This window comes from Eretmochelys imbricata, chromosome 19, assembly GCF_965152235.1.
Source record: "Eretmochelys imbricata isolate rEreImb1 chromosome 19, rEreImb1.hap1, whole genome shotgun sequence".
NCBI lineage: Eukaryota > Metazoa > Chordata > Testudines > Cheloniidae > Eretmochelys > Eretmochelys imbricata.
In genome coordinates, this window is record NC_135590.1 from 10,069,569 (window position 1) to 10,094,390 (window position 24,822).

Here is a 24,822-nt window from a genome sequence, read left to right on the forward strand (position 1 = left end):
TGACTGAGAGCAGCATTTGGCCCTGGGCAACCGGCCCCTTTAAGGGAAAGCAGAACCAGCCCCACCTGTGCCATAATTAGCTGTCCCCCAGCCTAAGCGGGGGGACTAACTATGGCATGGGTGAGGCTGGTCCCATTTTCCTTTAAAGAGGCCAGTCGTCCTGTGAAGACCTAGGAGCTTAATTTTCTTTCTCCATAGCCGCAGTGATCCTGTGACCTTGGGAGGTATGCAGGATTCGCTTCTGACGTTCTCACGCCCCTCTCCCACCTGCTATGCAAAGGAGTCTGTAAAGAACTCTTAAACCTACTGTACCCTTCTTTCCTGGAGTACCAACACAGCTCTGAATTGCCTCTTGGGAGGAATGTTACTGGGAGCACTATCTTGTGACTTTGTAAATAGCTTGCCTGCTTCTATTAAATAAATGCATGAGGAAAATGTTAACTGAGCATCACAGACCCTTTGTGCTGACACTCATTTGCTGTTCCACAGGCAAAATCGGACATATCTTGGATAGAGAAAGACGTTGTAGACTCAGCAGATAAGGTAAGAGAGCCCGTTGCAAACACACGGCTTGAAGAGACTTGTGTTTTTTCATTCACACTTTATCGTATGATGAGATTCTCTGACTGTTTATTACAGTATAGGATTTGAGCTCATATTTGAGTTGTGAATCATTCTCTTCCTCTGATGCCTGTGCTGGCTTTGCACACCTTTAACACTGTCTGAACTGTACTTGTGAACTTCAGCAAAATCGGACATACAACCAGGTGTTAGCAACGTGCACAAGTCCCTCTCTGAAAAGTCTTTTATGGCACATGTTTTTTGGCCAAATGATAGAGTTGCTGATATGGAAGGCGACAGACATGAGTCACTCGCTCATGTGACCTTGTGATCATGACTTCACCCTCCCCCAGCCCACCCCATGTTGTAGTCATCAACTGATGTGCTCTTACATTGTCTTTGGGGCAGAAGGCACCATTTTGTGTGGTTGTTAAGGCACTCTGCCCATCTCTGCCTCTGCGTAATGTACTATTCTCCAATAAGCTTGCTGCCCTGGGAGGGAAGAGGACTGCATTTGTATCCATGCTAACAGTTTAGCAGTAACTGTTCACATTCAGTTCTTGAGCAAAGCGATAGCTTCTGTGTCCACCAGAAATAATTGACCCAATGCAACCCTTAGTCATTCTTGACACTCTTTCTTTATAATTACCTAACTCATAGATCTAGTAGACCTCAGAGCTCTTTACGAAGGAGGTCAGTGTCATTAACTTCGTTTTACAGATGTTGAGTGCAAACTCTGGCCTTGATTGCCGCTCACACTGGGGCCCTGGCTGAATAAAGTAGTGTAAATCAGAATCAGGCACCTAGACTTTACTCTTTCCAGTGACAACTGACAGCATCTGGACTGTAGCAAGGATTTGCTATGGCCCGTTGCTCGGGATCTTTCCTACTGAACCTGCTGTCCCGGACCCCTGACTTCTCTACCTGTTGTGTCTTCGGAGCAAAGCCCGTCTTGGTCTAACTCAATTGTATGGTGTGTGGCACAATGGGGCCCTCATCCCTGACTGGTGTTAATGCAACATAAATAACAGTCATTTCCTCCTTTCATTATCGGTTACCAAAGAGCGTGGTGTGTGCGTGGTGAGGAGGAGAAAGGTCAGAAGTGGTCATAGACTCAGACTAAAATCCCAACTCCAAACACCTCCAGAGCCTTGGGGTATTTCCAGAAGTGAACGGAGACAGGCTCATGTCTTCTTGAAAGCTAGGCTAGTTTTAAAGCAAAAAAAAAAAAAAAATAGCTTGGAACAGAGAAACATAACTTGAGGGAATAACTCTATGCTCACTTGGGGAGCAACATGCCCACTTAGCCCAGCATGCGGGGCTATGAAAAGGGAACATGGAGAAGAGGGAGTGGGAATGTTAGATGGGGTGGGATCTGAATTACCCAGGAAAGAATTTTCTGTAGTATCTGGCTGGTGAATCTTGCCCATATGCTCAGGGTTTAGCTGATCGCCATATTTGGGGTCGGGAAGGAATTTTCCTCCAGGGCAGATTGGAAGAGGCCCTGGAGGTTTTTCGCCTTGCTCTGTAGCATGGGGCATGGGTCACTTGCTGGAGGAGTCTCTGCTCCTTGAAGCTCAGACATAGGTGAGGTTTTTCGCAGGAGTGGGTGGGTGAGATTCTGTGGCCTGCGTTGTGCAGGAGGTCAGACTAGATGATCATAATAGTCCCTTCTGACCTTAGTATCTATGAAAGGAGGCTGGTATGGTTTTTTGTATTTTTTTTTTAAATCCGAACAATCGCTCCCATCCTGTAAGTAAATTGGGACAATGATGGGACGAAAGGGCTACTCTGTCTGCCACAACATTCTTTTAACCTCTGTTCTGTCCCTGTTTGCAGCTCCTTGAGCCCTGGCCTCTGCAGAACCATGGCTAGTTGCTTACTTATAATCTTCAGAGGTGCCTTCTAAATATCATGGATAGGATTCCGGGAAGGGATTAGGCAAAGCCGCCTCCCCTTTGATAGAAGGCATCCTTCTCTTGGCTGTGCAAGAGTTGTATGTGTGGAAATCTACGGACCAAATTTATCACTGAATTCAGTGTGGTTATATAAGGGGAGTAACCCCCAGGATGGATACTAAATCCTCTTCTCCATGCCCAGTCAGAGGGGCAAAGATGCATTTGCAGATCTTGTAGGCAGTATTGTTATCACTGTACAGGCTCTTCTTAATGTGGGGCTTTTATCTCTTGTTCAAAATGTAAAGAACGCCTCAAAATATTCCCCCTTTGTGGGAATTCCCACATAAACTCAGACTACCTAGAGTAGACCCCGCAGGGTCCAGCAGAGAGCGTGAGTCTTCTCTGAATAGAGAGGAGTCAGATCTGAGCAAGAAGCTGAGAGGTGTAAAAACCAGCTACAAGTGCTTCGGCTGGGGAGTGGGAGTGTTAACCTGCTTAGCTGTGAGAGTCGGAGACCGCTGCCTTCACTGCGCATCTGCCAGTGGGGCTTTAACCACCTGCAGCTCCTCCAGCCTGTGACTCTAAAACCTGAAGCCTGTCTCAAGTCCTCCATGAAGCAGTGTGTATTCCAGCAGCCTGCCATGCTCCCCTAAAGCCCCTGGTAACTGGGGATGTGTCATGCTGAACGGGATGGACCATGGAGAGGGACCCCAAGCTTCCTCGCATCTGTGCCTTTCTCACACTGTGGCACAGGAAACACCGAGCAAAACCCTGCAGCCTGCAACTGCCTGCCCCAGGCCAGCTCTCCAGCTCGGTTAGTACTGCAGCTAGCTTGCTGGAGGATGCTGTGGCTTCAGCTTGTGTTTGTAACTGCTCACTTCAACTGGACTGGTGTTGGTTGGGTTAACAGTCGCTGCAATTTGTGGATGCAGCCTTCTGGGTCTTCCCTCTTTCCTTTCCTGCAGGGTAACTTTGGCTTAATAGCATTGCAGAAGGAAAGTTCCTTCACCCAGGTATAAAGCCGGTTAATGCTACTGATCAGTGCGGTGATAATGCACTTATTCTCGTCTGGCTGCTGCGATTGTTCCTGGCCAGTGTTGTGACTTGCTTATTATACCCTCTGCTTGTCTGGCTTGCAACTGACCAAGTTATGGAATCTGATCTTCTGACTAACGCTCTAAACAGTCATGATGTTGTCTGCCTTGCAGTAGTTTTGTAGGTTTAATGGACTAGACAGGCAAAAACATTTTAAAAACACCCCTTTTTATAGGGGAGCTGTTAGCTGATCTCTGAAGCTTCATCTCGAAATGTGATCAATTTCGGTCTCCTTGCAAATGTCAATTTTTCCCCGAGTTCGTATATTCACTGAGCTGCTTTAGTTGCCAGGCTCTCTATGCAAATCTTTCCCTGCCTGACAGCCTTGAGAGACAACTATAGCGGTGAAAACCCATCTAGAACTAAACAAGTTGGGGCTTATTGTTGGCTAGATATACTGAAGTTAAGATCATTCGCACAATTGTACTGTACCTCCTTTGGAAGGACTTGGAACAGCAGCTATTGGGTGTACATGGATATGTTCCTACCATAGAGAGTCCCTCAGTTTTAATGAAGGAATATAGAGGAGCATAAATGCCTGTGTGTAAAGGAAATATTCATTTAAAATTGATCTACTAGGCAGACAATATAACTTGGTAGTAAACTTAACCTAACCCAATCAGTGTCAATATTTTTTTCTCCTTACTGTTTTCATGAAACTCCAGTTTTGTTTCTCTATTCTACAGTTGAGCCTAACATTAATACTGCTTCCTTGTTGTTGAACTGGGTCATTAAGCTGTCCAGAAGTCTGACTATTTCTTTGTTCTTTCGTGTTAATGGGAACTCTGTTGGCTATATCTTTTTCCTTTGATTATGAGCAGCAAATAGTACTGCTGAGGTCCAGAAAAGTGACTCTGACCACAAAAGTAGTGTGCTGGAAATGAAACTCTACAGTCTGACAAAATAGACTTGTCAGAACAGCGTGTGTTCAGTCCTAATGCTGAGGCTTATACTCCTAGACTGAAGGTTTTCTCCAGTACCTTTCATGACATTCCCCAAATAACTTGGTGTTTCCGGGTCCTTTTTCAGGTGGTTTGGGTGCCATGCTTTAGCAACTGGGAGATAGTGTCATAGGGCCCCTTGCTCATTTCAGTCCAAACCAGCTTGATGATGGAAAGCTGTTCCTAGAGAATAGTTTAGTTTTTCATTGGCATGGGAAAGGAGTTGGTGATTGAGTCCCTCATGGACAGCTGTCAGCAATGGAAAACCCACAAACTCTGTTGACCATTTGATGGACAGTCTCTGCATAGAAGCTTAGGACTGAGTTTTGGAGACAATACCTTTCTTGCCTCTAGTTTGATCCCTTCAGAAGAAGGATGAGACAGGCAGGAGAATGTCGGGGAAGTTGGCCTTGCTGCTGCTCTTGCTGGACCTGGGGTGTGTGTGTGTGTAGGCTTCAGTTGGTACCAGAATTCAGTGTCTACTGTCTGTTTTTGAGAGAACAGAGCTGCCCAATAATATGAAAACAAAGGCACTTCCTAGTCTAGAGAGAACAAAGCTCATCAGCTAGAAAGAAAAGGCTGCACTACTTAGGTAGGCAACCACATCCTTGTGTGCATCTCCCCGCTTCCGGAGAACCTTTTCAGAGAGGGTGGAGGCAGCTCTGGTAAGGAAAGCAAGCTAGTGCCCAAACTACACGGCAGCTCCATCCTCTCGGGTGGTGGTTAAACTTGATTTAAATACTGTTCTATTTAAAACCTGTAGGGACTAAACCATACAAAGCTGGGTTTGTATATAGGGTAGAATTGTTGTTTCTAAGCCTGACTTAGTCAAGATGTTAACAGTCAAATAAAAAGTATTAGGAAGTCAGGGACACTTTTAAACCCAGTGTCTCTGAGCCCTGCTGTAGATTGGGTCTTCAGTGTGCTCCAGAACGTAATTCCCAGACCAGAGGTCCAGCTCATTGAGTTTCCATATGCTGGCGAATTTCAGGTGGAGCCATGCAAATACAGATTTTCTGGTTCACTGGCAGTGCTGAAAAATCAAAAACAAATGGGGCATCAAATAATATTTTTTTGTTTAGATTTTGAGAAATTTTAAGCATTTTTTACGTTAAAATTAATGGAAATTTTGAAAGTCATTTCAAAACCAAATTGAACTGTTTTATTTAGAAAATGTCAAAACAATGTTTCGGAGGGCAGGTTTTGACATTTTTAAAGGCTTCTTTGACTGGAACAATTCTGGAAAAAACATAAAATATTTTGGTGTGGCCAAATCTGTTTGGGTTTTTTTGGTTTTTTGTTTTGGTCCCCAAAAAGATGGTTTTAGTCAAATTTTGCCTGGGTCTAGTATTGTGTGCTTCGTTGAATTTAAAAAAATTACAATTATGAAGTAATTTGACTATAAGTAAAACTCCTTCCTGTTCACGAGGTAGTTAATGACCAGCTGCTTTGAAGCATGAACGCTTATGCCCCTCTTTTAATCTTTGGAGATGTTCTGATTCATATAAATGTCTAGGGATTTTTTTTAACTGAGCTAAACTCTTGGCTTCATAGTCTTGTAGCAGGGAGTTCCACAGGACATTTTGTTTGAGAGGTGGGGAGGGACATGTTAAATGTTGTCTTTTTAATGTCCTTTGTTGCCCTGTGTTCTAGTCTTTTGAAGAAAATGTAGATGGAAGGTAGTGACTTACCTTCCTTCCACCTTTCATTATTTTCTGATCATGTCTGCTCTCAAGCTCTGTAAAAGAATGTGTTTAAACAAACCACGTGTCAGATACAGACATTGGCTTCTCTATCTCCCAGAAGAGCTGAGGCTGTAGAAAAGGATCCCTGTGTGCTGAAGATGCACTAAGGCTCCTGTGACAGGGCTACTCAGATTGCTGAGCAGATGGGGTTGTGTGTGTCTGACTTGCCAGCCACATCCTTGTTGTATGACTACAATGCCGTGTGTTGGGATTTTTAGCAGTATAAACATTATTGCCACTATTGCTTTAAAAAAACTGCTTTCAAAACTCTTATGAAATGCAGTTCAAAGAAACTGAACTCTTTTTTCTTTAGCTAGACACAAAGGAATCATAGAATATCAGGGTTGGAAGGGACCTCAGGAGGTCATCTAGTCCAACCCCCTGCTCAAAGCAGGACCGATCCCCAATTAAATCATCCTAGCCAGGGCTTTGTCAAGCCTGACCTTAAAAATATCTAAGGAAGGAGATTCCACCACCTCCCTAGGTAACGCATTCAGGTGTTTCACCACCCTCCTAGTGAAAAAGTTTTTTTACTAATATCCAACCTAAATCTCCCCCACTGCAACTTGAGACCATTACTCCTCGTTCTCTCATCTGCTACCACTGAGAACAGTCTAGAGCCATCCTCTTTGGAACCCCCTTTCAGGTAGTTGAAAGCAGCTATCAAATCCCCCCTCATTCTTCTCTTCCGTATACTAAACATCCCCAGTTCCCTCAGCCTCTCCTCATAACTCGTGTTCCAGTCCCCTAATCATTTTTGTTGCCCTCCGCTGGACTCTTTTTCCAATTTTTCCACATCCTTCTTGTAGTGTGGGGCCCAAAACTGGACACAGTACTCCAGATGAGGCCTCACCAGTGTCAAATAGAGGGGAACGATCACGTCCCTCGATCTGCTGGCAATGCCCCTACTTATACATCCCAAAATGCCATTGGTCTTCTTGGCAACAAGGGCACACTGTTGACTCATATCCAGCTTCTCGTCCACTGTCACCCCTAGGTCCTTTTCTGCAGAACTGCTGCCAAGCCATTCTGTCCCTAGTCTGTAGCAGTGCATTGGATTCTTCCGTCCTAAGTGCAGGACTCTGCACTTGTCCTTGTTGAACCTCATCAGATTTCTTTTGGCCCAGTCCTCCAATTTGTCTAGGGCCCTCTGTATCCTATCCCTACCCTCCAGCGTATCTACCTCTCCTCCCAGTTTAGTGTCATCTGCAAACTTGCTGAGGGTGCAATCCACACCATCCTCGAGATCATTTATGAAGATATTGAACAAAACCGGCCCCAGGACCAACCCTTGGGTCACTCCACTTGATACCGGCTGCCAACTAGACATGGAGCCATTGATCACTACCCGTTGAGCCCGACAATCTAGCCAGCTTTCTATCCACTGTATAGTCCATTCATCCAGCCCATACTTCTTTAACTTGCTGGCAAGAATACTGTGGGAGACAGTGTCAAAAGCTTTGCTAAAGTCAAGGAACAACATGTCCACTGCTTTCCCTTCATCCACAGAGCCAGTTATCTGGTCATAGAAGGCAATTAGATTAGTCAGGCGTGACTTGCCCTTGGTGAATCCATGCTGACTGTTCCTGATCACTTTCCTCTCCTCTAAGTGCTTCAGAATTGATTCCTTGAGGACCTGCTCCATGATTTTTCCAGGGACTGAGGTGAGGCTGACTGGCCTGTAGCTCCCAGGATCCTCCTCCTTCCCTTTTTTAAAGATGGGCACTACATTAGCCTTTTTCCAGTCGTCCGGGACTTCCCCCGATCGCCATGAGTTTTCAAAGATAATGGCCTATGGCTCTGCAATCACATCCGCCAATTCCTTTAGCACTCTTGGATGCAACACATCCAGCCCCATGGACTTGTGCACGTCCAGCTTTTCTAAATAGTCCCGAACCACTTCTTTCTCCACAGAGGGCTGGTCTCCACCTCCCCATGCTGTGCTCCTCCATGGAGTGTGGCGTTCGGTAAGAGTGAAATATTTGTAAGGTGCTAGGGTATTTGCTGAAGTTCTTCTAGTGATTTTGCCCTAGAAGTTGCAAGCAGGAGATGCTTGTGTTATGGGATCAGTCCTGCTTCCCAAGAGCTTGTAGTTGTATTTGAACAGATGAGGCTTTTCCTCTGCTCTGGAGGTTTAGTCTTCCTCATCCATGTGTTTTTTATTTCAGGATGAAGGTATCGTGAAAGAAATTAACATCACACACCATGTGAAGGAGGGCTCTGAGAAGGCTGATCCTTCGCAGTTTGAACTTCTCAAAGTTCTGGGCCAAGGCTCTTTTGGCAAAGTAAGTTTGCTTCTTACTGTATCTTTATATGTCATTTAAATCTATTTTGGGGCCAGGAGATGGGAGAAGTGCACCTGGCTTCACGATTCTCACCAGCTCATAGCTGGAATAACAATTTGACTGAGTTTCTTCTGAGACCAGGTGCTGCTGCAGGAGCAGTCTGCTCCTAGAGGTCCACTCTTGCAGTCCTTGTGCATGCAGTGCTCCAGTGGGCTCTAATGAGAGCTCTGACAAGCTCTCATTAGAAGAGGGAGGAAGGAGAGATCTTTGCTAATAAATGTACTAGGGCTGTCAAGCAATTAAAAAAAATGAATTGCAATTAGTCGCGCTGTCAATAATAGAATACCTTTTATTTAAATATTTTTGATGTTTTCTACATTTTCAAGTATATTGATTTCAGTTACAACACAGAACACAAAATGTACAATGCTCACTTTATATTTTTTATTACAAGTATTTGCACTGTAAAAAAACAAAGAAATAGTATTTTTCAATTCACCTAATACAAGTACTGTAGTGCAGTCGCTTTATCATGAAAGTTGAACTTACAAATGTCGAATTATGTACAAAAAAAAAAAATCTGCATTCAAAAATAAAACACTGTAAAATTTTAGAGCCTGCAAATCCACTCAGTCCTACTTCTTGTTCAGCCACTTGTGCAGACAAACAAGTTTGTTTACATTTGCAGGCAATAATGCTGCTCGCTTCTTGTTTACAAAGTCACCTGAAAGTGAGAACAGGCGTTCTCATGGCACTGTTGTAGCCGGTGTCGCAAGATATTTACGTGCCAGATGTGCTAAAGATTCATATGTCCCTTCATTCTTCAGCCACCAGTCCAGGGAACATGCGTCCATGCTGATGACGGGTTTTGCTCAATAACAATCCACATCAGTGTGGACCAAAGCATGTTCATTATCATTATCTAAGTCTCATGCCACCAGCAGAAGGTTGATTTTCTTTTTTGGTGGTTTGGGTTCTGTAGTTTCTGCATGAGAGAGTTTCTCTTCTAAGACTTCTGAAAGCATGCTACACACCTCGTCCCTCTCAGATTTTGAATGGCACTTCAGATTCTTAAATCTTGCGTTAGTAGCTATTTTTAGAAATCTCACATTGGTACCTTTGCGTTTTGTGAAATCTGCAGTGAAAGTGTTCTTAAAATGAACATGTGCTGGGTCATCATCTGAGACTGCTAGAACATGAAATATACATCAGAATGCAGGTAAAACAGAGCAGGGGACACACAGTTCTTCCCCCAAGGAGTTCAGTTACAAATTTAATTAACGCATTTTTTTTTTTAATGAGCGTCATCAGCATGGAAGCATGTCCTCTGGGATGGTGGCTGAAGCATGAAGGGGCATATGAATGTTTAGCATATCTGGCACGTAAATACCTTGCATGCCAGCCAGAAAAGTGCCATGCAAATGCCTGTTCTCACTTTCTGGTGACATTGTAAGTAAGAAGAGGGCAGCATTATCTCCTGTAAATGTAAACTAACTTGTTTGTCTTAACAATTGGCTGAACAAGAAGTAGGACTGAGTGGACTTGTAGGCTCTGAAGTTTTACATTGTTTTGTTTTTGGAGTGCAGTTATGTAACAAAACACAAATCTACTTTTGTAAGTTGCATTTTCACGACAAAAAGATTGCACTACAGTACTTGTCTGAGGTGAATTGAAAAATACTATTTCTTTTGTTTATCTTTTTACAGTGCAAATATTTGTAATTGAAAATAATATACACTTTGATTTCAATTACAATGCAGAATACAAAATATATATGAAAATGTAGAAAAATATCCAAAATATTTAATACATTTCAATTGGTATTCTATTGTTTAACAGTGCGATTAAAACTGTGATTAATCAACAGCCCTAAAATGTAGGTATTCCATGTGGCAAAGCAACATCCAGCTGCTCTCCGATTGAATCTCTAACCATGTGGCAGGATAAAGAGAATTTAGGGATTCACCATCCCAGAGGACATGCTTCCATGCTGATGATGATCATTTAAAAAAAAAAAAATGCGTTAATTAAATTTGTAACTGAACTCCTTGGGGGAAGAACTGTGTGTCCCCTGCTCTGTTTTACCTGCATTCTGCCGTATATTTCATGTTATAGCAGTCTCAGATGATGACCCAGCACATGTTACTCTGCCCACCCTCCTCTCTCAGATTACTCTGTATATGGGTGACTATCCAAGGCCTCCACTCACTTGTACTCATGATCTTTTTTTACCCTTTATGGAGGGGAAAGGAAGTGGCACCTAAACTCTCTTCTCTTTCAACCCATGAATAATCCATATCTAAAAACAATCTGCTGCATACAGTCTTGAGACTGGCCAATATTGCATTGGTCAATAGCCCAGATATCTCCATGGGTCACTGAGGATCTGACTAGGATTCTGAGCTCTATTTCTCATGCTGCCAAAAGAAATGGCCACTCTCCGATAGTGAGGCCCCATTTCCCTGTCTGGATCCAGCCACTGTTGTATATGAGGACTTGGAAAGGAGGGGAAGCTGCCAGGGATGGCATTAATCATGAATGCCTGGGAGTCCGTCTTGCTGCCAAATCCACATGTCAGCAGGAAATCTCCTAGTACAGCGGGACACTATTGTGACTGCTTGCGTACTCCTGAGGCTGATAGTCTGACACGGTACCAAGGGTCATGACCGGTTTTGGGGATTGGCTTTTTTTTTCCTTCTTCTTAATAGATATTGCTTTCAGTTTTGACAGTTGGAGGAAAAAAGGTGTGACGAGCAGAGGCAGGAGTGCTCTAAGGGCAAGCTTCCTTTGGAGATGGGGAGCAGGAAGGGTGAAGCATTAAAATACCCTCCCCAGGACTCTCTGGAAACCTGTAGGCTTTTGCTTGCGGAGCTCAAAGCGTTGAACTTGCTGACCCTGCAGTTCGCCGCTGTTCTGAAGTCGCATGGGGGTTTGTTTGCTAGTATGCGGTAAAATTCTATCCAGACAACTTGAGTCACAAGTTGATCTCTCCTCCTGTGCATGCAGGTCTTTTTAGTAAGAAAAATCACCCCACCTGACAATGGCCAACTCTATGCCATGAAGGTCCTGAAGAAAGCAACCTTAAAAGGTGAGAAGGGCTTTCGGCGTGCTGATCCACATCTGCATCCCCAAAATGGAATGAGAAGTCGTGCTGGGAAAACTCCACACCATTCCGTCGTGATGCACCCATATCTCCCCACAGCTAGCTGACTGACTGAGGTGGGAGAGAGTAATTCAATGCTGCTCCAAGAAGGAAAGTCACTTCAGAGCTGGGACTGGGGAACCGTCTAGCTCAGACACAGTTTGGCAAGAGCTAGAGAAGCCATGGGGCTGCAGGCGGAGCCCTGTAGCTGGTGTCAGGGGCACTGTGCCGTTCCGAAGGGTCTGAACTGTGCATCTCTCTCCACAGTGCGCGATCGCGTAAGGACAAAAATGGAAAGGGACATCTTAGCTGATGTGAACCATCCCTTTGTGGTGAAACTGCACTATGGTGAGTACACAGCTAGCCTTGGGCCAGAAGAACGGCAGAGCCAGTGTGTGGCAACAGCCCTGAATAGTTTCTAACAGTCCACTATGCACTACTGCAGGTGCAGGGCGTTGCTGGGGTGAGGTGTTCCCTAGGTGTCCAGCAACAGATTCTTGTTGAATGTGCTCAAAGCATTTTTCTCAAATACTGTCTGGAAGGGTTATGCCAATAGCAGTAATATGGGAGGAGCCTTTATCTGTCAAGTAGCCCCTGTCCCTCTTACTGCCTAGATTGCCCTGTTGTCTTTCTAAGCACAATCCCCCTAAAAATGAACTCTTCCTCCGATAGGATCTTGGTCCTATGCCCTGCCTGGTTATTGAATAGGAAAATAGAACAACACAGGAGAAGAGGATGAATTTTAAACCCTTGGGCTTTGTGTGTTCAGTGCAGTTCTATCTAAGCACAGAAGAGCAGGCGTAGCAGATGCACCTGAATCTGTTCCCTTTTGAAAGCTTAGTTTTGTCTTTTCCGTGCAGCCCCTTGGATCTGGTCTCCCCTCCCTTCCATTCCCCACCCTCCCTCCTAAGTTCAGAATTCTAGGGGGCTGAGCTCTCCATTGTGCATGGCTCCAGAGGCAGCTGGTGCTGCAGTTACCAAAACAGCAGGGGGGATTTAAGAAGGCAGAATAACTCCTTGTACTAGAATTTGTTCCCAGGGTTAACACTCCTACTCCTAGGAAAGGTTTCAGAGTAACAGCCGTGTTAGTCTGTATTCGCAAAAAGAAAAGGAGTACTTGTGGCACCTTAGAGACTAACCAATTTATTTGAGCATGAGCTTTCGTGAGCTACAGCCCACTTCATCAGATGCATACCGTGGAAACTGCAGCAGACTTTATATATACACAGAGAATATGAAACAATACCTCCTCCCACCCCACTGTCCTGCTGGTAATAGCTTATCTAAAGTAATCATCAGGTTAGGCCATTTCCAGCACAAATCCAGGTTTTCTCACCCTCCACCCCCCCACATAAATTCACTCTCCTGCTGGTGATAGCCCATCCAAAGTGACAACTCTTTACACAATGTGCATGATAATCAAGTTAGGCCATTTCCTGCACAAATCCAGGTTCTCTCACTCCCTCACCCCCCTCCAAAAACCCACCCCCATACACACACAAACTCACTCTCCTGCTGGTAATAGCTCATCCAAACTGACCACACTCCAAGTTTAAATCCAAGTTAAACCAGAACATCTGGGGGGCTAGGAAAAAACAAGAGGAAATAGGCTACCTTGCATAATGACTTAGCCACTCCCAGTCTCTATTTAAGCCTAAATTAATAGTATCCAATTTGCAAATGAATTCCAATTCAGCAGTTTCTTGCTGGAGTCTGGATTTGAAGTTTTTTTGTTTTAAGATAGCAACCTTCATGTCTGTGATTGCGTGACCAGAGAGATTGAAGTGTTCTCCGACTGGTTTATGAATGTTATAATTCTTGACATCTGATTTGTGTCCATTTATTCTTTTACGTAGAGACTGTCCAGTTTGACCAATGTACATGGCAGAGGGGCATTGCTGGCACATGATGGCATAAATCACATTGGTGGATGTGCAGGTGAACGAGCCTCTGATAGTGTGGCTGATGTGATTAGGCCCTGTGATGGTGTCCCCTACGTAAAAGAATAAATGGACACAAATCAGATGTCAAGAATTATAACATTCATAAACCAGTCGGAGAACACTTCAATCTCTCTGGTCACGCAATCACAGACATGAAGGTCGCTATCTTAAAACAAAAAAACTTCAAATCCAGACTCCATCGAGAAACTGCTGAATTGGAATTCATTTGCAAATTGGATACTATTAATTTAGGCTTAAATAGAGACTGGGAGTGGCTAAGTCATTATGCAAGGTAGCCTATTTCCTCTTGTTTTTTCCTACCCCCCCCCCCAGATGTTCTGGTTTAACTTGGATTTAAACTTGGAGAGTGGTCAGTTTGGATGAGCTATTACCAGCAGGAGAGTGAGTTTGTGTGTGTATGGGGGTGGGTTTTTGGAGGGGGGTGAGGGAGTGAGAGAACCTGGATTTGTGCAGGAAATGGCCTAACTTGATTATCATGCATATTGTGTAAAGAGTTGTCACTTTGGATGGGCTATCACCAGCAGGAGAGCGAATTTGTGGGGGGGGGTAGAGGGTGAGAAAACCTGGATTTGTGCTGGAAATGGCCTAACCTGATGATTACTTTAGATAAGCTATTACCAGCAGGACAGTGGGGTGGGAGGAGGTATTGTTTCATATTCTCTGTGTATATATAAAGTCTGCTGCAGTTTCCACGGTATGCATCTGATGAAGTGGGCTGTAGCTCACGAAAGCTCATGCTCAAATAAATTGGTTAGTCTCTAAGGTGCCACAAGTACTCCACTCCTAGGAAAGGTATCGTGGGAGATTTGTGCACTACAGTGGTCAGCACCTCTTATTTCTCCTTTGCAAAAACAGCACTTCCAGTAAGTCACTGCCTCGCAGCATGCATGCATTGATTAGGCACCGATTTCAAGGGAAGAAATACTCAATCACCTACTCAATCACCAGTGCCAATTCCTGCAACGCCTAAGTGTTCTTGGTCCTCTCCCATCCCAGTGCTGACTTTGCAGGTGATCTCATTTTGACACCCAGTCACTAGCCATATCTGTATTGAGCCTAGTGGGAATGTGGGGCATCTAAAAACCTAAAGCCACCCATCTTTGGGTGGTATCTGACATTGCCAAGCAGTCAATGAGTAGAAGGGCACTGATTCCTGCTCTGGCCTATGTTTCAGCATTCCAGACAGAGGGCAAACTCTATCTCATCTTGGATTTCTTGAGAGGAGGAGATCTCTTCACTCGGCTTTCCAAAGAGGTGAGCATGCCTTGGGATCTTGCTGGGCTGTTCACGGTGCGTGCATGTTCAGCTCTACCAGTGTAGGCAACAGTGGGTGCCTATTGCAGAGGATCACTGGTATTTGGAGCACTGTTCTCCAGCTCATCGGAAAAGAAAACAGTGGCTACACAGATGAGGTGAGCCCTGACTGGCTAGAGCTGTGTCTCTTGCTGTGTAAAGTGACAGAGATGGGAACCAGTGACTCCCTTTCTCTGTCCTGCTGCAGTGTAGCTGCTTAATTGAACTGATTTGCTCCTATGGAGGAGGGGGCAAGGAAGGCGTCTAGGGATGGGAAGTTGATTTGCAAATTGAAGTGACAGGTAAAGATAATTGGAGAACAATAGCTGATGTAAATGAAGATCCTAAATTAACATCAGCTCACTGCTCAGCAACGTCTAATTGTGCTGTTTAATCTCAGGATAGCAGGAAATACAAGTCTGAAGGGGTAAGAGGGAGCAAGTGGCTGGGTATGTTGGTGAGGGGATGTTTGGGATGGGAAACAACTTCATGGTATGTTCTTGGGAGGCTGATTTCTTATAACCCAGGTGTCTGTCTCCTCTGTCCCTCAGGTAATGTTCACTGAGGAAGATGTGAAGTTCTACCTAGCTGAGCTGGCTCTGGGGCTTGATCATTTACACAGCCTGGGAATCCTATACCGAGACCTCAAACCAGAGAAGTATGTATAGCAAAACTTTACGATGCCTCTGATTTAACGACAAAGCACTGGGCCAGCTCTTCTGCAGCTCAATCTCACGTCTGTAGTCTTTAAATGCCAAAGCATCGTCCTGTTAAGCTGAGAAAGTAGGCTGGACGAAGGAGTAGCAGTAGCCTAAATCTCTTGTGTGGAAAGAGAGAAGGAGAAGAAGGCTCCAGCTTTCTCCTTCCCTTCCTAGGCAGCCGGGCTGGGAACACTGGCGCAGCATGCTTGCCCTCTTCTGGGCTAGGAGAGCACTCGTGCTAGTCTATGGCTCCCAGCTGACTCTGGCAGTAGTGGGCTATATAGTGAGCAATGAACAGTCCCCCAGGGGAGGGGCTATGCAAAAAGCAGGACCTCTGTAGAGATACACATCACTTGTACAACTGAATAGTCCTTGCACAGAAATCGTTTGGGACCCAGTTCACATGAAGCCTGAGGGTTGGGCTCCGAATCTTGCACATCACATCAGATGACCTAGACGCAGTGAGAGAGAGAGAATGGACTCCAGGGGAGTATGGAATAGTAGGGCAGTTGTTTCTGACAATAACAGACTTCTTTTTAAGCTTTGCTTTTTCTTGTTGACCCAAGGACTCAGATTCTGTATTCTAGCTGACTAAAATGCTGGCTTGCTTATAATAGCAAATACTAGGGGTACTCCAAAGAGACACTATAAAGGCTCGGGCATCAAACCCCCCCCATAGAGCCATCAAAGGAAAAGTAGGGGTTCTTCAAATCTCCTCTGCTATAGTGCCTACAAAAAACTTAACAGTTAGGCCGTGGGTGTGCTGAGGCAGCTGCGTGTCCTGCTGACCAGTGTTGTCTCATTGATTCCATGTAGTCCTCTGTCTGTCCATCTCTCTGTTGTCTCTTGTCTTTATACTTATATTGTAAGCTCTTTGGGGCAGGAGTGTCTTTTTGTTCTGTGTTTTGTATAATGCCTAGCACAGTGGGTTCCTGATCCAGGACTGGAGCTCCAAGGTGCTACGGTATTTTAAATAATGGAGTCCTTGCACAAAGCATCCCTGTTAGGAGGGAGAGTGTAAGTGGCTGGAGGAAAGTGGGGCCATTCTCTTTGCATCATACATCTTGATGAAAGGGCTTAAACCATCGGGGCTGAAAATGGTGGAGTTAAGATCTGTTTCTGGGGTTCTTAAAGCTTTTTAACTAGCCTCTCAGGAGCAGAAAAAAGTGCTGGATCGCTTATTAATATCTCTGTTACGGTAACGATCATTGGTGTTTACATGCCTGTCTCTCTTCTCCCTCTCACAGCATCCTCTTGGATGAAGAAGGACACATCAAACTCACAGGTAAGGTGACTCCAGAAATCTTGCACTACAGCAGACTTGCAACTTGAGATACAGACATTCTTCCATGCCTGTCCTCTATTTGTAGAAAGTGGGCATGTGTTCATGGTTTTTCTCTTTTGTGTAGATTTTGGTTTGAGTAAAGAAGCCATTGACCATGAGAAGAAAGCATATTCCTTCTGTGGGACAGTGGAATATATGGCACCAGAAGTTGTGAATCGTCAGGGCCACACCCACAGCGCTGACTGGTGGTCATATGGTGTATTAATGGTATGGTAGCTAACTAGCATGTTTGAAGCCTAATTTTATGGTGGCTCTTTAAATGGTAGCTCTGGAGAGATGGTGCAATATCTCTGTGCGTTATACTGTATCTCTAACAGAGAACTATTGAACTGGGAAAGATCTAATAATCACTCCGATGTTTCCAAGCTCCCATATAAGTTACTCTGCCCAAAGCGATCAGTAGTGAAGTGCAACGAATTTCACAGGGATCAGCTACATTCATAGCTGTTCCATGTAGAATTTAGATGGTTTCTGACAATCTCTCAAGACTGTCACATTTTGTTTCATTAAGACCGCTTAAGTTTCCTGTTAAGATACTTTCATTTCAGACTGGAAGTGATGCTCGTGTTCCTTGTTTGGATCTAGAGCTGCCACCTGGTGGCCATTCAATCCATGACCCTTTCAGCTCTAAGGAGTTCTTTGAAAGACTATGTAAATTACCATTAACCCTATTAAGGGTCAGTGTTACAGGGCTCTCTGCCTAAAGCATATTAGGATCTGCTGCTCCTAGAAACTCTCACTCAATCATTTAACCTTCTCTCTTGCTCTTCTTTCCAGTTTGAGATGCTCACTGGCTCTCTGCCATTCCAGGGAAAAGACCGTAAGGAGACAATGACCTTCATTCTCAAGTAAGAGGAGTTATTCTTCAGTGTCTCTACAGAGGCAAAGCTTGCTGCTCTGCTCCTAGGATAGGGTGACCAGATGCCCTAATTGTATAGGGACAGTCCCGATATTCAGGGCTTTGTCTTATATAGGCTCCTATTACTTCTCACCTCTGTCCTGATTTTTCATACTTGGTATCTGGTCACCCTATGCTAGGATGTCCGGAATTTTGCATCCTGGGGGTTATAACAGTTTAATGGCATTAATTTGCAAGAATTTCTATAAACAGACTTACAGAGGGCACAGTGTTAAAATACTGAGCGAAAAACTGGCTCTATCTCTCATACGTCAAGGAAAGACGTGGGAAGCTAGGTGGCAGAGGAGCTGCAGTCAGCGCCTGTTTGTTTGTTTTACTTACTCATAGTTAATTGCACAATTTCTCTTCTTTCCAGAGCAAAGCTGGGCATGCCTCAGTTCCTGAGCTCCGAAGCACAGAGTCTCCTGCGAGCCCTTTTCAAAAGAAATCCAGCCAACAGATTAGGTAAGACATCTGGTATTACATTGTTTCTGGGAGCACCAGGTGCAACATCTTGGCTCCTGTTGTCCAAGTAGGTCAGATACATTTGGATTTTGGCTAGGTTCTCCCGCATATCTCAGTACAGCTTGATTCCCACTAATACCCAGTCACATTGCACAGGATTTTTGCCTTGCTTATTTTGTTAGCAGCGGAGTGGGTATATAGCACTAAATCCAGAGTGATGTCTGTCTTCCAGGTTCTGGTACAGATGGGGCAGAAGAGATAAAGCGTCACCCTTTCTACTCCACCATTGACTGGAATGTGAGTATTGAACCTTTCTTTGCTTAGATATTGGATTCTACATGCTCTCAAACTTGCATACCAATGAAGGGGAGAGGCATGAGTCACTTGACTGACTTAGCTCTGCAATAATACAGATGCTTATAGAGTGACCGGCAGTCAACAGGCTGTGTCCTATTGTTAATCAGCTGTCAGAGTCCTTCCCCAAACCAGTGTTTGCACAAAAGGAACGCAAGTCACCTGGATGGCTGAAGTAGGAAACTGAACAGAAATCATGTTTGTCACGGCAAATACCCTACATGTGTGAATTCAGATCAAAATGAGATCATCCGTCTCTTGCAGTGGAAGGATGTGGAAGCTAATCTGGGATTTAGCAGGAGAGGGATGGCCTCGGAGGTATTGGAAAATATCCTTGAGGGACAGGAATCTTTGGAAGGAATGGATCTACAGTTGGAAAGACAGAAACTGTCCTAATAGAATAATATCTGGCTGAAGCATTGGGCCAGGATGGTTTGGTGACTAAGACTAGAACTCAGTTTCCTGCTTTACCACAGGCTTCCTGTGTAACTTTGAGCAAGTCACGTGATCTCTTGGCACTTGTGTTCCGCATCTCTACTCCTGTACCTTGGAGAGGTCGTCTGAGGACTGGCCAGTTAGTGCTTGAGGCATTCGGATACTGTGGTGATGGAGGCTATAGAAGACCTAGAAATGCTTTAGAACAGACCTCCCATGATGCTGGGATAGGGAACCTCTCAAACTATCTTCAAGTAGCAATTCAGAAAGGCTGTGGGGAGGAAAAAACTCCCTGCCAGGAATTCCTCTAGCTGTTCCTAGATGTAGGTTTCAGGCCCAGCATCTGATGCCAGAGTGAGCAGAGAAGACGCAGCAGACCCTGGTGGCATAAACTAGTTCCTGGATAGCTGGCTTCTTGGCACCCTGGAGATGCAAGGTTTTTTGGCTCTTGGGTAGCAGATGCCTAGGGAGGAGAAATGCTGCAAGCTTCTGCCACAGAAGTGACTCAACAGCTCCATGGAAGGGCCTTCCAATGAGAGACTTAAACTCTGACTGAGCTATAGTTCTACACTACGCTACCAAGCAATTTCCAGCTTGTAAAGTTTCCTCCTCATGACTTCTCGTTCCTAGTAAATCCATCCCCTTAGGATGTTTTTGGGAATGTCTGCCAATTGGGACATCTCCCTGTCAGGGATGGTTTGCTGAATGGCATCCTTGGCGTTTTGTTTTGCAGAAGCTATATCGCAGGGAGATCAAACCACCTTTCAAACCTGCAGTGGCACGACCAGATGACACCTTTTATTTTGACACAGAGTTCACCTCTCGTACGCCGAAAGGTTTGTGTGCACCCCAGTAAACAGGAAATTGGTACTGGATGCTCTGGCTATATAAACACACAGTACTGGGGTGAGGCGTATTACACTGACTCCTATTCCAGCAGGACTAGGCCTGTCCTCACTGTAAAATGAGGAACACTGACTTCAGAGGGTTACAGCTCTCGACAAGGAGTAGGTGGTGCAGAAGTAAATCTGCAAGGGGCTCTCATGGGTAAATGGTCTATTCAGCTGTGGAATAATATGCGGTGTGGCTACTGTCTAGTACTATGGAGTAACCATAACTCTTAGTGTGCGAGGGGTAAATTGTCAGCTACTGGCAGGCTGCTGCAGGACCACTCTTTTTCCTGACTTATTCCAGACTCCCCCGGAATTCCCCCGAGCGCGGGGGCCCATCAGCTCTTCCGAGGGTTCAGTTTTGTGGCAACTGGATTGATGGAGGACGGCATGGTCAAACCTACCCAGGCACCTCTGCATTCTGTGGTACAGGTAAGGGGACCAGACCAAGGAAAGATCTATCTTAAACTGCAGTGGTAATTCCAGAAGCCTGGCGTGCCTCAGCCAGACGATGAGGGCTGATAAGTGACAGCCCGGCTGAAGCCTGAGGGCAAGGCTTTTTCCTGTGGAAAAGGAGGGATTTCCTCTTGCAAACTCCCTGAGCAGTTCCCCGGTGGATTCCAGATAAGTGTATGAATTTGTTCAATAGCTTAGCCAGGCTGTGGATGTGAACAAGAGGAAGGGCAGGGGAGAAAAGGCAGCTCTTGATCACCTATTACAAATGAAGAGAACTAGCCTATAGTGGGCCAAGGTAAAGTCACCACATAACCTCCTGTGGCGAGATTACTAGAGATCAGACTTCAACATGCTACAAGATCAAAAATCCTGGAAGGTTTGACCCAATCGTGCATGTTTACGCACAGGACCAGAGGATTCATATCCTGCTGGGGTAAGCTCAACCCTTCATCATGCAGCGGCAAGTCAGTTGAGTCGATGCAGCTTGCCATATGTGGGTCTTTCGGATGAAATGGCCTATGATTTTTCAAAGAGTTTAAGGCAGTTATGTGCCCAGATTTCATTGAAATTAAATAGGATTTAGATGCCTAGCTCCCTTAGGGACCTTTGAAAATTACAGCCTTAAAGACCAAGGTCCTTTCGGCTTTGCTTGAATGCTGAAGATCCTGTGACTCTTTCCGTAACTTCCCCGGGCTGGTGAACTGTTCAGCCAAGGACACCAGGGCACTGCCCCAACTCTGTGCCATGTGGCTGCTGTCCCCCACCTTAGAGGTGGCTGCATTTCAGTGGGTGGTAGCTCTGGGCTGAAAGGCACTCTAGAAATGTGGTTTGCATTTGCCCTTCTTTCTTATTCTCCCTGCCAAGGACAGGGAGAGTAAGAAGCTGTGTGATACAGCGGGTAGCAGTCAGTCAGTCCATCCTCCATTTTGTTGGTGTACAGATACTGTGGTGTTTCCCTAAACTAACGCTTTTTTCCTTGTTTCATGTTTCCATTCATCCCACTGTAGCAGCTGCATGGCAAGAGCCTCCAGTTTAATGAAGGCTACGTAGTGAGGGAGACGATCGGTGTGGGCTCCTATTCAGTGTGTAAACGCTGCATTCATAAATCCACCAACATGGAATATGCCGTCAAGGTTTGCAGTCTGCCATCTCTCGCTCATGTGCACTCCCACACTCAGGTTTCCTTTTTACTCTAGTAACAGCCTCTGAAAATAAAACGGAGTGAAGTGCCGTTGTCCCTGCAGCTCTGTGCAATCCTGCAAGAAGCCAGGCTGGATTTCTGGGCTGGGGGTCCTGGGTCCAACAGAAGTGACATTCTGTTCCAGGAGAGGGAAGTTTGGTACCACACATGACTTCTCAGTAATTGCACTTGTGTGTTGGGCTTTAGGGATTTCATCGAGTGCTTCTCGGCCTGAACAAAGGCTGATGTGGTGCCCCATGTGATCATGGGGATGTATAACTGACAATAAAATGAGTTGTTCTGGAAATCAAGACAGCAGGAGGTGGGGAGTGGAAATAATTTTAGAATCTCAAACCTGGCTAAATTCTGCCGTGCTCCACCTGTTGTTTCTCCATGCACACAGCTCTGTCCTACCTGTCTTGCAGAAGGACCCCAGTCCTGGCTAACACTTATCTGTGTTCTCCTGCAGATCATTGATAAGAGTAAACGAGACCCTTCTGAGGAGATGGAGATCCTCCTGCGGTACGGGCAGCACCCAAACATCATCACACTGAAAGATGTGAGTGTAACCGTGTTGAACTTGCACCGAAGCAGAGATGTTGTCTCTGAAAGCACAGGCAGGCCTGCCTGCTGAGGCTGAAGCTGTTGCTCCTGAGAACCCCCCCAGTAGAATGGTGGCAGGTCTGGGGAGGTGTCAGAGCTCCCCAGCAATGTGCTGGGGGAGATGGAGGGTTTCTGTAGAGCTTGTGGTAGAAGTACTAACGGCCTGCTTTGGAAACATCCCATTGGATGTGCACTGTGGGTTTCTGATGCCACCTGATTTGCTACAAGTCCTAGCTCAGAGCGGCTGTCTCTCTCAAGCTATAGCTTGGTTCACCATACACAGCTACTTTCCCTTGAAGTATCACTGAATTTCTTAGTGCGCCCAGCAGCTGTGGTGTCATCAGGTCTTCCAGCAGTGAGCAGCGCTTCTTTGGTCCATGCTCCATTCCTTACCTGATCCCAGGCAGAGTGCACACAGCGTTAAACCAGCCTGTTCCCCCAGCACTGCCTGGTAACAAAGGCTGCGTAGAGGAGTCCCTCCACTTGTGAATCAAAACTTGGCTCTGCTTCAGCTTTTTAAAGAGCTTGTGAAAGTCCCCTCCAACTAGATCTGCATGAGACTAATCAGCACATAATACATGCAGGAAATGACTTTAATATGGCCACAGGGTGCGTGGCTGTAGGTAACTCTGCCCCCAGGACGTACGTGTGTGTGTGTGTGTGTGTGTGTGTGAGAGAGAGAGAGAGATCATTATTGTTTTAGGGACTAACCCCAGCATGACTGCTTTGGCAGGTGTATGATGACGGGAAGCATGTCTTCCTGGTGACTGAGCTGATGAGAGGAGGGGAGCTGCTGGACAGGATCCTCAGACAGAAGTGTTTCTCTGAGCGGGAGGCCAGTTCTGTGCTGCACACGATCTGTAAAACTGTAGAGTATCTGCATTCTCAAGGGGTGAGTACGGGAGGCTGAGATGCTGACCGGTCCCTGCGCAATCAAGTGGAAAGCAGGCGGGCACAGGGCTACTATCCTGCCCCTTCTCCAGGAAGTAGCTGCCTGTTCGGATACATTTCAGCCTTGAGACAGGCCAGGCATGAAATCTAAGACTGTGCCATTCGCTTCACCTGCAGCCTTGAGTGCAGCTGCCAGAGGTGTGTGACAGCAGCACCTGCTGTTGTTTACTTCACAGGTAGTTCATCGAGACTTGAAACCCAGCAACATTCTCTATGTGGATGAGTCTGGAAACCCAGAGAGCATTCGCATTTGTGACTTTGGCTTTGCCAAGCAGCTGAGAGCTGAGAATGGCCTTCTCATGACCCCTTGCTACACTGCAAACTTCGTGGCCCCTGAGGTAAGCGGCTCATGACCTGAAACTCTCGCTGTCCTCCATCAGGCTGTGGTTCTCTGCCAACATTAGTTACCTGCTGAAATGTTGGCCAGGGCTAGCTCTGGTACACTCTGCCAGCAGGGCCCGCTTTGGGGAGCAGGCAAAAGCGGAAATACTCTCCCAGTATGAAACTAACTGAGGCAAGTTCTGGGACTAGGTTTCATACCCTCCTGCTTCTTTTCTTTCCTACCCTCTATCTATTGCCTCCTCGTGAAGTATTGGCACAATTCAAACCCAAATGATTCTGTCAACTCCCTTTCCTAGTCTGGAAGTTGCCCCCTGATTTATTTCTCTCTCCTGCAATCTCTGGGTTCCTTAACAGACTTGCTCTATTGGTGGGGCTTTAGAAGCAGTGACCCTCCATTTCAGGACTGGGTGGATCGCTGGCTTGCAAACAAGCCCCTCATTTAGGGGGCTGAAAAGCCAGTGTACTGGCCACCTAATTCATTGAGTATATCTAGGTGTCAGAGAACTGGCTTCCCAGTAGAATTAATATGCAGAGTGTGATTCTGTTCGTGCCTGATTCTTTTCCATGGCTATTTTGACATGCCTGAGATGTTTCCTCTTCAGCCATGGAACCAAAGCCAAGCTGAGTCCCAGCCTTCAGCCCCTGACCCTGACCGAGCCGTAGAAAAGTCCGGCACGCAGGCAAAGGGGTCAAACCGATGCTCATTGCCTCACAGAGCAGGAACTCTGAGAGAAACTGACATCTTTCCCTTGGCTTATTCTGCATAGGTACTAAAACGTCAAGGCTACGATGAGGGATGTGACATCTGGAGTTTAGGGATACTCCTCTATACAATGCTGGCAGGGTAAGTACCTGCTTCATTTACCCACTGACGGCATCTGTGGGTATATTGCTCATGGGTGTGCCCTGCTGCAGAGGCCGTATTGCCCTTCTGGCTATCACTCACTCAGATTTCAGTTCTGCTCAGTTAGAAGAGGAACCTGCAAATTTTCTGTTTTTTCAGATACACTCCTTTTGCAAATGGGCCCAGTGACACCCCAGAGGACATCTTGAGCCGAATAGGCGGGGGGAAGTTCACTCTCAAAGGAGGAAATTGGGACACAGTTTCTGAGGCAGCCAAGGTAGGGTCTGGTACCTGCATTAAGTCTGTAGCTCAGGTCAAGTAAGGACAGCTGCTGTGCAGCCTGTTTAAAATAAACCTCCCTACTGCTTTCACTTTTTCTTCCCGCACCATTTGGGTTCAGTAGCTCCCATCTCACATGCACGTTTCCCTCCAAA

General features: G+C 45.7%; 1 protein-coding gene across 3 annotated transcripts in view; it reads left to right on the forward strand.

Moving 5' to 3' along the window:
* RPS6KA1 (ribosomal protein S6 kinase A1) overlaps positions 1-24,822 on the forward strand; it is a 67,290-nt gene that overhangs the window by 40,623 nt on the left and 1,845 nt on the right. For 2 of the 3 annotated variants that reach the window (XM_077837908.1, XM_077837910.1), the window contains 19 exons: positions 490-543; positions 8,409-8,525; positions 11,532-11,613; positions 11,935-12,015; positions 14,806-14,885; positions 15,476-15,582; positions 16,873-16,910; positions 17,035-17,177; positions 17,748-17,818; positions 18,245-18,333; positions 18,566-18,630; positions 19,856-19,958; positions 20,317-20,444; positions 21,476-21,601; positions 22,118-22,207; positions 22,985-23,143; positions 23,379-23,540; positions 24,312-24,388; positions 24,548-24,665. In XM_077837908.1, coding sequence (XP_077694034.1) covers positions 490-543; positions 8,409-8,525; positions 11,532-11,613; positions 11,935-12,015; positions 14,806-14,885; positions 15,476-15,582; positions 16,873-16,910; positions 17,035-17,177; positions 17,748-17,818; positions 18,245-18,333; positions 18,566-18,630; positions 19,856-19,958; positions 20,317-20,444; positions 21,476-21,601; positions 22,118-22,207; positions 22,985-23,143; positions 23,379-23,540; positions 24,312-24,388; positions 24,548-24,665 — 1,890 coding nt within the window. Of the gene's footprint in view, positions 1-489; positions 544-2,955; positions 3,274-8,408; positions 8,526-11,531; positions 11,614-11,934; positions 12,016-14,805; positions 14,886-15,475; positions 15,583-16,872; positions 16,911-17,034; positions 17,178-17,747; positions 17,819-18,244; positions 18,334-18,565; positions 18,631-19,855; positions 19,959-20,316; positions 20,445-21,475; positions 21,602-22,117; positions 22,208-22,984; positions 23,144-23,378; positions 23,541-24,311; positions 24,389-24,547; positions 24,666-24,822 lie in introns of those variants that run through there. The other variant, XM_077837909.1, reaches the window with a different exon arrangement.